This window comes from Notechis scutatus, chromosome 2, assembly GCF_049901735.1.
Source record: "Notechis scutatus isolate UNSWTSFEM ecotype Mainland chromosome 2, rNotScu1.2, whole genome shotgun sequence".
In the NCBI taxonomy this organism is placed as follows: domain Eukaryota; kingdom Metazoa; phylum Chordata; class Lepidosauria; order Squamata; family Elapidae; genus Notechis; species Notechis scutatus.
In genome coordinates this window covers 94542267-94557162 of record NC_142010.1, presented here as the reverse complement: position 1 = coordinate 94557162, position 14896 = coordinate 94542267, and the positions used below count along the sequence as shown (strand labels likewise).

The 14896-nt window shown below is 36.5% G+C and overlaps 1 protein-coding gene across 4 annotated transcripts in view; it reads left to right on the top strand.

The window, feature by feature from the left end:
• The window catches only part of TENM2 (teneurin transmembrane protein 2), a 1019238-nt gene that overhangs the window by 995527 nt on the left and 8815 nt on the right, over positions 1-14896 (top strand). For all 4 annotated transcript variants that reach the window (XM_087955493.1, XM_087955491.1, XM_087955490.1 and 1 more), the window contains one exon: positions 13630-13926. In XM_087955493.1, the coding sequence (XP_087811619.1) occupies positions 13630-13926 (297 nt within the window). The remainder of the gene's footprint in view (positions 1-13629; positions 13927-14896) is intronic.

Here is a 14896-nt window from a genome sequence, read left to right as displayed (position 1 = left end):
ACTAAATGAACTGTTGTTAGTTGAGGACTACCTGTACAATAAGATAGGTGGTCTTTCAAATATCTAGGCTCTATGCTGGGTAGGATTCTATAGGTGATAATCAGCACCTTGAACTGTACTCAAAAGTATACTGGCAATCACTGTGGTTTGCGAGGCAGTGGGATCAAATGGCCTATCAAAGCAAGCAAATCAATCAAAATAGAACTGGAAGGGATCTTCAAGTACTTCTAGTCCAACCTCTGCTCAAGCAGGAAATTGTACAATTTCAGACAAGTGACTGTCCAGCTTCTTCTTAAAACTCCAGTGATGAAGCACCCACAACTTCTGACAGCAAGCTGTTTCACTGGTTAATTGTCCTCACTGCTAAGGAATTTCTCCTTAATTTCAGGTTGCTTCTCTCCTTGATTAGTTTCCATCCATTGTTTCTTGTCCTGTCCTCTGGTGCTTTGGAAGATAAGTAGCCTCTCCTCTTCATGGCAACCTCTCAAATACTGGAATACTATCATGTCCCCCCAGTCCTTCTTTTCTCTAGACTAGCCAAACCCAAATCATGCAACCATTCTTCATGTTTTTGTTTACAGGCCTTTAATCATCTTTGTTGCTCTTCTTTGCACTTTTTCCAAAGTCTCAACATCTTTTTTGTAATGTAATGGCCAAAACTGGATGTAGTATTCCAGATGTGGCCTTACTAAGGCTTAGTACTAAAGCGCTACTAATACTTCACATGATTTTGATTCTATGCCTCTGTCTATACAACCAAGGATTGTATTAGCTTTTTTGGCTGCTGCCACAACTGCTGGCTCACATTGATTATCCACTAGGACTCCAAGGTCCCTCTCACAGTTACTGTTTTTGAGCCAGGTTTCACCTAATCTGTACTTGTACTTTTGGTGTAAAACCTTGCTTTTCTCCACATTAAATTTCATTTGGTTGGAAAGGGCCCATTGTTCAAATCTGTCAAGATCTTTTTGGATCCTGAGCTTGTCTTCTGGGGTTATTCCTGCCAGCTTAGTGTCATCTACAAATTTGATGAGTTCCCCTTCTATTCCCTCATCTAAGTCATTTATGAAGATATTGAAGAGTATTGGGCCTACCACTGCCCCACTCTGCTACATTCTGGACCAATTAAAGTTTCTGAGTGATCTTCAAAGGCAACCCTAATGTAATGCAATAGTTAAGTTATGACATAATGAGGCTAAATAAATGTCTATAGTCCTGGCACAAAGTAGTAAAATCTTAATAGAGTCACTTGCAGTAATTAGCAAAGTTAAATGTATTTGTTTTACAGCTGATTTCTTCTCAGGCTTTAGGTTTCCATTTTTTCTCTTTCTTCTTTTTTTCTTTTTTTTCTTTCTTTTTTCTTTTTTTCCCTATGCACATGCAAAACCAACTCAACTTTTATCTTTCAACACCTCAGTATTTAATTGTTTTGTGTTAGTTGCTATAACAGTAATCACATATCGCTTTAGCTCTTTTAAGTAAAAATCATGGTGAGATTATAACAGGTTGAATGGACTAAAAGTACAATTTGAAAACAAGAGGGAAAGCACTGAATGTATTTGCATCTAGATTCTGTTAATTTAGATTTGTTTATGTAAAAAAAGTAGATGAAATGAAGAGAAATGCAATGAGATGTTTCTGCTCCAATCCACACATGCAAAATGCTGATGAGGCCTTACAACAGGGGTGTCAAACTCACATTGTCATGGCATCGTCACATGACATATTGGGACTTTATACCCCTTCACTAAACTGTGCGAGGGTATGGCCAGCACGTGACACATCCAGCCATAGGCCAGGAGTTTGACAACCCTGCCTTAAAATGATGAGATGTCACTGTATTCTTATAAATATCACAAAATGGATTTGAGGAGATTAATGTTAATTAATAAATAAAAGCAGAGTTTGAATAATTCCATGCTTAAAAAAATAGCATTTGCTTATTTTAATTTTTGTCAGGTTTTTAATGGATAGATACATTGGATGGGAAATATTTAAATAAGCATACAGGTTTACAAAATTTCAAGAATTATAAAATGGATTATCAAGCTTCCTGCAGTTTTAGTATCTTTTGAATTGGAAGCTCTTGCTCCTGAACCTTGATGTACAGAGTTTTTAGATAGTAAGAGAAAATAAGCATACTTTCAAAATCATTTATATCCATATTAAATTATACATTGGTCTTCTAGTTTTCTCAAGTATCAGAAGTGTGGATTATTTGATTAGATTCTGAACTTTTTAAGATTATTCCCCTCCCTTGCTAATAATGTCTCAATTAATACTTTTAATTATCAATAAAATTTTGACACAAATTTCAGAAAGTGAGGATGATGGCAGTATAGAAAATCAGAGCAGGTAAAGTGTATTTTTTTCAACTTTCCTAATGCATTACTTGATAAAGACTTAATTTTTACTATAATATTTGGCATCATATCTAGCAATGACATTCTTGGACAAGATTGCCATGGTTTACAGTAAAATCAGAGGTAAATTTTCATTCTCACCCTCAGAGAGATGATCCTTTGAGCACCAATCTTACAAGTGGCACGCTTGCTACAAATGTTATTCATTTTTCATTTTCTTCTTAAAGTTACCTGCTTCTGGCCAATTCCTTGCATTTGGATTTCTTAGCAATAGGAAAACAGCTAACTAAGCCTCTAATTACTGTTGATCAAATACAGATAATCCTCGACTTACAACAGTTCATTTAGTGACCATACAAAGGCACTGAAAAAAGTGAATTATGACCATTTTTCACAACTGTTGGAGCATCCCCATGGTCATGCGATCTGCTTTGCGAATTTCTGACAAGCAAAGCCAATAGGAAAGTCAGATTCACTTAACAACCAACAACAACTGCAGTGATTCACCTAACAACTGTGGCAAGAAAGGTCATAAACTAGGGCAACATTCACTTAACAAATGTCCCACTTAGCAACATAAATTTGGGACTCCGTGGTACTTATAAGTCAAGGACTGCCTGCATTAGTCAATCTCTTGCTTTTCTTGTCCATGTTCTATATCCAAAATAAAATGCAGCCTTGTCAATAGTGAATAGGAATCTAATCCAGATGCATTCAGAAGGGGCAATAATGGAGCATTATATATGTGGAATAAATAAAATCCTATTTATTTGATTTGTCAGTCGCATACAAGATACAGGTATAAGAATAAACATAGTTTTGAATACATGAGATAGATACTTATAAGAAAAATAAAAAGAAACAATAGGACAGGGACGGTGTGCTTATGCATGCCCCCTACAGGCCTCTTAGGAAGGGGTGAGGTCAATAGTAGACAGTCTAAGGTTAAAGTTTTTGGGGTTTGGGGAAGAAACCAGTCAGGTAGAGTATTCCAAACATTGACCACTCTGTTGTTGAAGTCGTATTTTCTGCAGTCAGGTTTGGTGTGGTTAACCATGAGCCTTGTATCATTATGATTGAAGCTGAAATATTCATTTGCAGGTAGGACATTGCAATGTGTGATTTTATATACTATATTTAGATTGGACCGGAGGCAGTGTAGATCTAGGTTTTCTAGGTCTAGAGTTTCAAGTCTGGTGGCATAAGGTATTCTGCAATGAGTAGAGGAGAGGAGAACTATTCTTGTGAAATATTTCAGGACTTTTTCAATTGTGTTAATATCAGATACATGATATGGGTTCCAGACTGATGAGCTGTATTCAAGTATGGGTCTAGCAAATGCTTTGTATTCTCTAGTTAGTAGTGTGATATTACCAGAGAAGAAACTACATAGGATTAGATTAACAATTCTTAATGCCTTTTTGGCTATGTAGTTACAGTGGGCTTTAGCATTTAGATCATTAGAGATGAGTACTCCAAGGTCCTTGACAGAGTTTGGATCCTCAACAAGGTCTTGACTATTTAGCTTGTATTTTATTTTCTGATTATTATTTTTTTTGCCAATATGTAAGATACAGCATTTATTTGTTGAGATTTGAAGTTGCCATTTGATTGACCATTCTGATACAGTCAAGGTCTTTTTGGAGGGCAGTAGTATTGTCTGTTGTGTTGAATGGCTTTACATCATCAGCGAAGAGAATGCAGTTGCTCTTAATATGATCACAGAGGTCATTTATGTAGAGTATGAAGAGAGTTGGTCCTAGAACACTGCCTTGGAGGACACCACTGTTTAAATCCTATACCTAACTTTCCACTGATATAATAGTATTTATATACTAAGTTACAAACAAAAGCAAATAGATTTACAGTATTATGTCTGAGAGTCTAGCATTGTCAAAGATGGGCATTTTGCTATGCTTTATGCTGCTTAATCAGGTGTTAAAAGTGACAGCTGTAAAGACATGTACCAGGGAAAAGCAATTCATATACACGGGTGGTGCTTGAGAAAAAGGACAGTCAGTGACAGAGTTTGCCTTATGTGGGTTTCAGTGGGGAAGAACAAAGGTAATCCTTTCCTGTCAAACTGTCTTGCATATCTGAAGGAAACACTAGCAAGGATGTGACTAAAAGAAAATGGCAAACTGGGTCTTCTTTCCCTGCTATTATGGAGCAGGGGGAATTAAGCATCCAGCTTTTCGGTTTCAGGATTCACATCACAATCTTTGGCTTAAATAAAACAGCATAAATAAGGTTAATTTAGTGCAGGCCTGTCAAACTGGCAGCCCACAGGCCGTATGGGTCACATGCAGGCCACACCCAACCCAGCTCTGCGAAGGGGAAAAACATCGAAGTACGTCACATGATGGCAACATGACGCCATGAGTTTGACACCCGTGATTTAGTGGATTGGGGTCTTATTTCTAAGAAAATGAAATTAAGACAAGGATGATTTTTTTTAAAAAAAGTACTTCTTTGCAGAACTCAGTTGACATGTAGAATTGATTTCCAAATCTTTTAGAACTGAATACCAAAAGCCTTGTTTGAAAGGCCCATTCCAAAGAATTAGGGAATGACTCACAGTGTTTGTTTGTTGTGATTGAAGGTCAATTTTGGAGGATAGCCAACTTCACTGAAAGAAGAAGGCTATGCTACATGGCACTTAGTTTGATGAACTAATTTTTATTTTTCTGCAGTGTTTGTGAGCTGTGAAAATTCACTAGAAAGAAGAGAGAAACAGTAAGGAATTAGTGATTTTGTGGTTTGGTTAAAGTGCAGACCTATAAGATAGATAAGCACCATTTTTAAAGGATCCAAACTTTAAGTTCAGTTTCTTAATTTTCATATAATATATTACATGAACCTAACCAATTATTATTTATTCAGCAAACTCTGGTTAAGCAATCCATAACTTAATGCTACACGTGAAACAGTTTATAGTGTGCCTTTGCTGAGGACTCATCTTCAGTGTTTATGTAGAATTTTTTTGCCTGCTTTGCTAAATCATATAAAATTCTGCTTCTCATTCATTATAAAAACCGTAATTAAGCCTGCTGAATAGAGCTATGCTATAATGTTATTATGTAGACAAGAATTAATATCTATTAGCAAAAATAAATTATCCCAAAATGAATAGTGTGTACTCTTGTTTTCTGCAAGCCTCTATGAAGTCGTCTCTCTTTTGTATATATAAATAATGTTTAATAAAAGCTTCAGTAAAGCACTGTTAGGACCTGCCTATTGTGCCTTGCACAAATAAAGAAAGATTAGTGTGTAGATAACAACCCTCCCCAAAAGAGAAACGAAGTTGCTTATTAGATCAATTTAAATCATGGTATTTATAATAGTGCAATGTGTGCTCCCAAAGAGAATGGGTTTCCATGTAATTAATAAGAAATGACCACACTTGCACTTGTTTCAGGAAACATGAGGACTAAAACATCCAGTATCAAAGTAGGATTTTTTTTCTTCGAGAAGATAAAGCATTTTTATTCTTTTTATTTCTGCTCCTGCAGTTTGACTGTAGAATGCCCCTGAGAGAAAAATGCAACTGAAAATAATAGTAAAAACTTTCATTGCACACTTTTTAAAATATTCCTCCTTGAATAATTTCATAAATTAATCAGACAAGAGCGTGAATCTGCCTTGTGGACAAATAAGCCAGAGTTTAATTTATATCTAGTGATATTACTTTCAACATTCACATGAAGAATGATAGAACAGGTACAAGGTTACCAGTGGAGGTATGCTACAGGTTCAGTCCTGTTCCATCAAACTAGTAGTAAAAAAAAAAGCCTCCGATGATCAGCTGAGAGGAGGGGGGGGAAAGCCTCCAATCAGCTGAGAGGACAAAGAAGAGAAAACTGCAGGATGGGCCCTCTCACCCACTCCTGTGCTTTTTTTCTTCTTTATCCTCTCAGCTAATTGGCACTGCTGGCCTCAGCTGGTGTGTGAAAAGCTGCATGCGTGTTAGGTGCATGCGCGCGCTAGCACCGAACTGGTAGTGGAACAGATAGGATCCCACTGCTGAAGGTTACCTATAGATGTATCATTGAGAACAGTTCAAGATAACAATGGTGATACAAGTTAACTTTCATTAAAAATTTAAATAAAGCAATGAGTCCCAATGTACAGCCAATAGATTTCTTTATAACTATCTCAAGAGATCTGACTAGGAAAATATAATATCATATACTCCATAAATGCAATATGATTTTTCACAATCCCACACTAATATGAAGTGAGGCCTTTTATCAGTAATGCCAATATAAATAAGCTAATTTTCAATTCCTTTTGCAAAAGTACATCAAGGGAACAGCTGCTCTGAAAATTATTTTTGTTCTTCAGTTATTAGATTACACACCAATGCAAGAAGTTTCAAGACAATTTCTTGTGGGAACACTGACATCTGGGATAAGAACATTTCTTTTCAAATATAATTTACTTTAGAGACATTTAGCTTAATTTCTCTAAGTAGTAAAAATGAGAATGAAGAAAATGAAAGATAATTAAAAATTAATTCTTTACAAATCCAGATACATATAATTGATTCATTCTGTAACTGAATCAAAGTTCTCAGGGTGAGAACTGGGCTTGCTTTTGCTGTGAAAATAATTCAGAATCACTTTCAAGTCCTAAAAATAAAGCTTATGATCTATTTCTGTATCTTTTGATATACTGTTTAAATGTTGATATGAGAAACAGTTTTCAGGACCTTTCAACCAAACCTACTACAATATATAAGCTGAAGAAAACATTTCCAGAAAGTGAAGAATACTTTAGTCACAGGTGTCAAAAGATATATAATTTAAAGATTTCTACTTTATTAATGTCTCATTCACAAATAGATGCCGTGGGAACTTGGATAATACAGGGTTGACCTGGATTCCTTGGTCTGTCACAAGTAAATGCAGCTATGTATCTTCTATATTAGAACACTAGCTGTAATGCATACTAAATTCAAGATTAGTTTGATTCTTTGTTCTGACTTTTTAACAATCCTAGAGTCACCAGTATAAGATGGCTGCGCACATGAATGCTGCTGCTAACCGCTCCTTCTTTCAGTGTATGGTGTGTATGATTCTGTGTGTGTTTGGGATCCTTTCCTTGATTGAATCCTGTGGGGCAAGGAGCATCTATTGTCGGCCTTGTTACAAATTGGACTGAAATGTGAAAAGGCTATTACGGATGACATTCTCATAACATATTGAAGGAGGCAGCTAGACCCCTGGGGGAGCCATGGATCACTATCCCTGTAGGAAGGAGGAAGAGGCAGAGAAAGAGGAACAGGAAGAGGAAGAGAGGATGCCATGCTGGGGTTTTCTTTAGGCTGAGTAAGTTTCCGGACAAGCCTTCAATTCCAAGTATATTTCTTACCAATGCAAGATCTCTGACTAACAAAATGGATGAATTAAGGCTACTGATTGCAAAACAAGAAGTGCTGTTTTGCTAATCACAGAAACTTGGCTTCATTCAATCATTCCAGATGCAGCTGTTGAGCTGGAAGGCTACATAGCTCACCGGCAGCACAAGAGTAGAGATCTGGCAAGATCAAAGTGGGAAGTTTAAGCCTTTATGTGAACAAAAGCTGGTGTGTCAATACAAAGACTGGAGACAGCACTGCTCCATGGATCTGGAGTATATGACTCTTAAATGTAGACCCATATATCTTCCGCGGGAATTCAGCATGGTTTTGATTACTACAGTCTATGTCCCACCTGATGCCACTACTACCACAGCTTTGGGATTCTTGTATAACATTGTTAGTAATCAGCAGAATAAGTATCCTGATGCTGTACATGTCATAGGGGGGGAGACTTTAATCAAGCTGATTTAAAAGCAGTGCTTCCTAAATTCTATCAGCATGTTAAGTGTGCTACGAGAGGAGCAAACATATTGGACAAGGTATATACCAACATCAAACATGGCTATACGGTTATACAATCACCACATTTGGGACAATCAGACCATATGTCACTGCTTTTAGCACCAGAGTACATCCCTCTTAGGAGACAGGCTCTGCCTATAATAAAGACAGTGAAATCTTGGCCAGAAGATGCTTCCCAACAACTTCAGGATTGTTTTGAGAACACAAATTGGGACATCTTTTACCACCCTGACTTAGAGGTGCACTCTGCAACTGTTCTGTGCTATATCAAACACTGCATAGATACTATCACTGTGGATAAATGTATAAGGATCTATCCCAATCAGAAACCCTGGATGACCAAGGAAGTCCAGCGCCTCTTGCATGACAGGACCAAGGCCTTTAGGTCCAGTGATGGGGCAAGATTACAGTGTTGCCAGAGCTAATCTGAAGAAAGATATTCGGAATGCCAAGACTGATTATGAGAGGAAGATTGAGGATAATTTTTATAGCAATAACATGAGGCAGGTGTGGCGAGGGATTCAACAAATTACAAACCATCAACTGACCAATGTCATCCCTGCTGAGGGGGATACTTCATTGGCAAAGGAACTGAATCATTTCTTTGCTCGCTTTGAAGTGGAGACATCAGAGACAGATAAAATACAACTGTATGCCAATTGTACCTCCACCTCATTGTGGAGGAACAGGAGGTGAGGAGCATTCTGAGGGCTGTGGACCCTAGAAAGGCTGCCAGTCCTGACAGTATCTCTGGCCGAGTGCTTAAAGACTGTGCTGATCAGTTGGCTGAAGTCTTTACCAGGATCTTCAATCAGTCTTTATCCAAGTCCACTATTCCATCTTGATTGAAGGCTTCCACCATTGTTCCACTGCCAAAGAAGTTCCCTATCAATAACCTCAATGATTACAGACCAGTGGCACTCACTCCTATCATCATGAAGTGCTTTGAGAAATTGGTCTGCCAGCACATCATTTCTGGTCTTCCGTATACATTTGATAAACACCAGTTTGCATACAGAAAAAATAGATCTACAGAGGACACTATCGCCATCACTCTTCACACTGCTCTGACTCATCTAGAACAGTGGGGGGACTATGTGAGGATGCTTTTTGTGGATTTTAGTTCTGCATTTAACACAATTCTTCCACATAGACTAGTGTCTAAACTTCTGGGCCTTGGGCTTTCTAATTCAATCTGCCTTTGGATTATGGATTTCCTGTCTGTCCGCTCACAGAGGGTCAGATTAGGTAATCATACCTCTTCAGCCCTTATTCTTAACACTGGTACACCACAGGGTTGCGTTTTGAGTCCCTTATTCTATACTCTTTATGTGCATGACTGCATTCCCACTCACGTTAGTAATACTATTGCTAAATTTTCAGATGATACAACAGTGGTGGGACTTATCTCTAGAGGGGATGAGTCTGCCTACTGAGATGAGGTGGACCGGTTGCTTTCATGGTGTGGAGACAATAACTTGGTCCTCAACACCAATAAGACCAAGGAGCTTATAGTGGATTATAGAAGGAACAGATCAGACATCCAGCCCTTGCTTATTAATGGAGACCAAGTGGAGCAAGTGGCCAGTTTTAAGTTTCTGGGTGTTACCCTAAAAGAGGACCTGACCTGGGGTACCCACATTGCAGCCCTGGTCAAAAGGGCCCAGCAGAGATTATACTACCTGAGACTTCTCAGAAAACAACTGAATGAAAAACTGCTGGTGACCTTCTACCGCAGCACCATAGAGAGCATTTTAACATACTGCACCTCTGTATGGTTTGCCAATTGCACAGTGGCAGATAAGAAAGCACTCCAGAGGGTTAATGTCATTGCCCAGAAGATCATGGGTTGCCCTCTCCCCTCTTTGGAAGAGCTTTATAGCTCCTGCCTTAAGAAAGTTCAAAACATTCTCCATCTCATCCTGGGAAGCCTTTTTTTGAACTATTACTATCTGGCAGACGGTACAGAATAATAAAAACAAGGACAAATAGGCTGAAAAACAGCTTCTATCCAGGGCTTTTGAATTCTGCTGTATAGTGCAGTGTTGGTGTGGTGTCGGGGATTTTCGGTTCAATGTGTGGAGAGTGAAGGATGTGTGTTTGTGTTTATTTTCATGGTCATGGTCATGATGTGCACTGAAGATGGTGTTTGATTTTGTTGTATGAGGTGCAATGACAATAAAGTAAATTAAAACTAAAACTAAAACCATCTCTTTTAAATCAGATTTTTTTGCGGTGAGCTCAATTCCTAATAGCCTAAAGAATATATTCCTATGTTGTTTTTTTGTAAAGAATTCCATTGCATTCCCCATATATTTTATTTACACTTTCTAGTCTAATCTGCAACCCTTACATTCCCTTGAGAAGACATATCTAAGCACTAAGGCTAATTCTATAGCTTCCCAGGCCAGATATGATTGCTCAGGTGCTGCCACCTGCTGGCTAGATTTTTACATGCAAACTATATATATTTTAAAAAGTTCATTCTAAAGAATGACAGCTTTCTTCAGGTACAAGGGGGAAAAGCCTCACATCTGTTTGGCCTAGAAACAATTAATTAATCCAATTCAAACATGACAAATATGAGCCCTAGTTTGTGCACACTCTGTGTGTGCCCACCTTAAAGTCAATCTTGACTCCTGCCTTTCTTGGTAAGATTTGGAAAGTGCGCCCTTCATAGGGGTCCTTCAAAGGGCTGAGACAGTGACTGACCCAAGATAATGCAGCAAAAGTGTAAGGCTCAAAGACCACTCAGTTTCTAGCCTGATGTATTAACCACTGTGCAAAACTGGCTGTTTGGCTTTTGGTGCACTGGGGCATACTTTTGGTTTTGTTTTAGGTATATTTGTGTGCTACTTCCAACCATTTGAAGATAATAATTTCCTAATAGTCACTAGCAGAGTGAGACACCACATCCTGGTGAAGATGTCCTTTAAAAAAATGTTTTATAGTTTTTTATGTATTGGAAAATTTAGGTGATAGGTTGACAGGGATTAGTGTAGATTTAACAGTTGATCTGCCAAAAAAGAATTAAAGATTGGGAAGAGGTGCAGTGATCTTAAGGTGTGATATCCTATGTTAAGTTTGTGGGAGAGATTTTTTTAAAAAAATGTCCATCCCAAGTAAGCAGGATAAACATATTTTCAGCAATGAAAGTGCTCACATTAAGATTCAAGGAAGATTTCTACCAATTAATAGGCAGTAATGAATAAAACTGGCACCCTAGATAGAGGTTAGGTGCAAGACAATTAATAAAAGGCAGTACAGGAAAAAGAAGCTTATTTGTTTACTTGCTTGTATGGTTTAGAAGCTGCCAGACTCCTAATGACTCTAGATGGTTTACAATTTAAAAAATAGAAAGAGAGAAATAAAAGAGAGAAATCCTGTGTTGCCAAAGACAAGACACCAGGGGAAAAACACTTTATAGGTTTTCAGTCTTTACCCTGCCCAAGGCCTGGGAGAACAGCCAAGTCTTCAATAGCTTTGTGAATATCATGAGGGTGGGAGCCGCCTGGATATCTTGGGGGATATTATTACTGAAGCCGTATCTTCCATTTATATTTATATAGATATGTTTTATGAATTGTTATATTTAAATTATATAAAAAGTTTTTGATTGAAATTTAGTTCTCTTATCATACTTTGAAATCACTTATTTCAGATGCATGTGTGGATATAAATGTAAGGAGGAAAATTCAAATCAGATATGCATTATATACACTCCCTAAACTATAGATTTGGGATTAATACGGTTAACAATAGTTACAATATAAATGTAAATTCAGTACCATGTTGCCTAATATCCTCTAAATAATGTTTAGAATCAGGATGTTCACCATTTAAATAATTCATTTTAAAATGCCGAAGACTTCATGTAACAGTGATTTCAACAGCTGTACTTCATTAAACAAGTCAGGCAGCAAAAAATAATATTTTAAAAATAGATCTCTTTGGTCATGGATAAAAGTATTCAAATTAATTTGAAAATGAAAGCAAAGTCATATTTGAATGGAGAGAACCTCATTTCTTTCCAATAGGAAATGGAACTACTCATTAAAATAGAAAGTTGTAGACTTGATTTTTCTCAAAAAATATTTAATAACTTGGTAGCATCCATGGAGGAAGCCAAGCTTGTTACAGTATATACAGAATCATCACAGATAAAATTGGTGAAGAAATTATTCCCCAGACTATTAATTCACTAAAAAACATGCATCTGTTCCTTATCAATATGACACATGACACCTCAAGTTGGATATAACGTTGTTCTCTTGGGTTTCACTTGTGAAACATCTAATTTTAGCTCTTATCTTCCCTGCAGAAATAGGTTCTACCGAGTCCTCTTTCTTCAGCACCTAAACTTTGAAATATTTAGTTGTCAGAAATTCCAAATAGGAATTCACTTCCATTTTCTCTGGTTTTAAATAACTGTTATTTAAGAGCAAGATAGAAAATGTGTTCTGAAAAATCCCTAACCATTAATTGTGGTGGTTGTGAAGTCCTTTTCTTTTGCATATTGTCAGCTAATTGCCTTTACTCACTCATTTCTTCGATATTTGGATCTAATTCTTCTGAAAATTCATTGTTGAGAATTCAATTCTATTTAGATCATTGAGTTTCTTTTCCTGCCTGGGTCAGAAAAAAAGTCTTATTGGTTTAGAAATTTAAGGTATCCTTTATTAATATGTAAACCATAATGAATATTTTCAAAATATTAGCAACCACACTAAGAATAATTTTTAAGTTGTCTTTATCAAATGATTCACCCACCTTAGTTTAAAATTTGCAGTTAAAGTGTTTCATATAGATTATTAATTTTGTGAAGTTTTTTTAGCAGTGGTTCCACAGTATTTATAACTAGAATTCAAAGACTGTCATATTCATCCTGATTGCTGACTGTTTAATCTGTATTTGTGTTATGTTCTAATATTTCTATGGTCTGGTTTTACTCAGTGTTTTTAAACTTTATTGTACTGAGTTAAAGATTTATCTTTTAATCAATATGTTCATTTATATTAATAAATTTATCTACTAGTTTTTACCATATTAAACACTGTATTCTCAAATTTGCATTGAATATAAATTCTCCAGCATTAATTGCTTGCTTTGTTGAATTGTATAGTATATTGTATAATTAAAGTTACTGGGAACTGAATACAGTGGATCTTACTTCTGAAATAAAAAAACATTGTACTCTTGCACAGAAAGAATTAGTTTGGGGGAAAGACCAATATGTTAGTAGACTCACATTTCAGTGTGTGATTGAATTTGCAGGGGGGAAAAATTGCAGAAACCTGCAGAAGTTAAGCAAACCTACCAAATGCGTCTTCTGTGATATACCGTAGAGCAGTATATTAATGTTAATCATTTTGCTTTAATTAGGTTCATGGAAGAAATTTGTTATCAATCGATTATGATCGGAACATTCGCACAGAGAAAATATACGATGATCACCGGAAGTTTACACTCCGTATTATTTATGATCAGCTTGGACGTCCTTTCCTCTGGCTGCCCAGCAGTGGACTTGCTGCTGTGAATGTCTCTTATTTTTCAAATGGACGGTTGGCTGGGCTTCAGCGTGGTGCCATGAGTGAAAGAACTGAGGTTGACAAACAAGGCAGAATTATTGCACGCATGTTTGCTGATGGAAAAGTGTGGAGTTATACATACTTAGAAAAAGTAGGTAATTGTTGGTATGGCTTACAGTCCTGCATAAACTGAAGTTTGGGGTTTAACTGATGCTAGCATACGTATCTATACATCAAACAATTCAAAAATCATAATTGAGGTGCCTTTGTGTTTTAAGAATTTAAGCAGAGTATTCATTCCCGAACGCTAGATATAAGCTAATGCACACACAACTACGGATTAATGCATTGTATCTTCAATCCAAGGACTAAATTTAAGTAACAGACCTTGTGCCTGTCCTGTTTTTAACTTACTTGTTTCTCCTTCAGCCCCTATTTTTTGCCTGGTTCTTGAAAACTCAGCTGCACAAACTTTTGGTCTGTTTGGTCACAAAAAACAACAATCCAGGATTGTTTGATTATAGATTATTTTAGAAATATATGCAGGCAGATCAATCCAGGAGTTTAATGTTTAATAAATATATTTCAAACTGTAACTTTTAAATATTTTTATGAAATAGACATAATTAAATAATGACTAATTAATTAAATAATTATATAAGCTGAAGCACTCTCATTGAAAACCTTGGAATACAAATCCTTTGATTCTGGTTTAAAATGAAGTGAGGTCAGCTCTTATAAGAACCAGCTTCCCTTTAAAAACTGCAAGAAATCCCATTTTAAGAGTAGTTTGCCACAATCAGATTTTTTGTGGCAAAATACCGTAACTGTTACTTATGAACTTTGCTAATTAAATGTTAATGGGATAACACGTTGCATGATAAAACTTTTCAGGTTCTATGCCATGAATTGCAAAAAGTCTGTTTATGGTTTAAAAAAATTCATAGTAAATCCAAAGGACTCTTAAAGGTATGCTTAATATTGTGGCATTCTTTAGTGTAATATCAGCATAGTATACAACATGCCTGCATACGATTACCCGAATTTATGAAAATGAAGTCAATATGGAGTTTAATATTTCTTTATCAGCCTAATGACAAAAATAGAACAGAATGTACTAT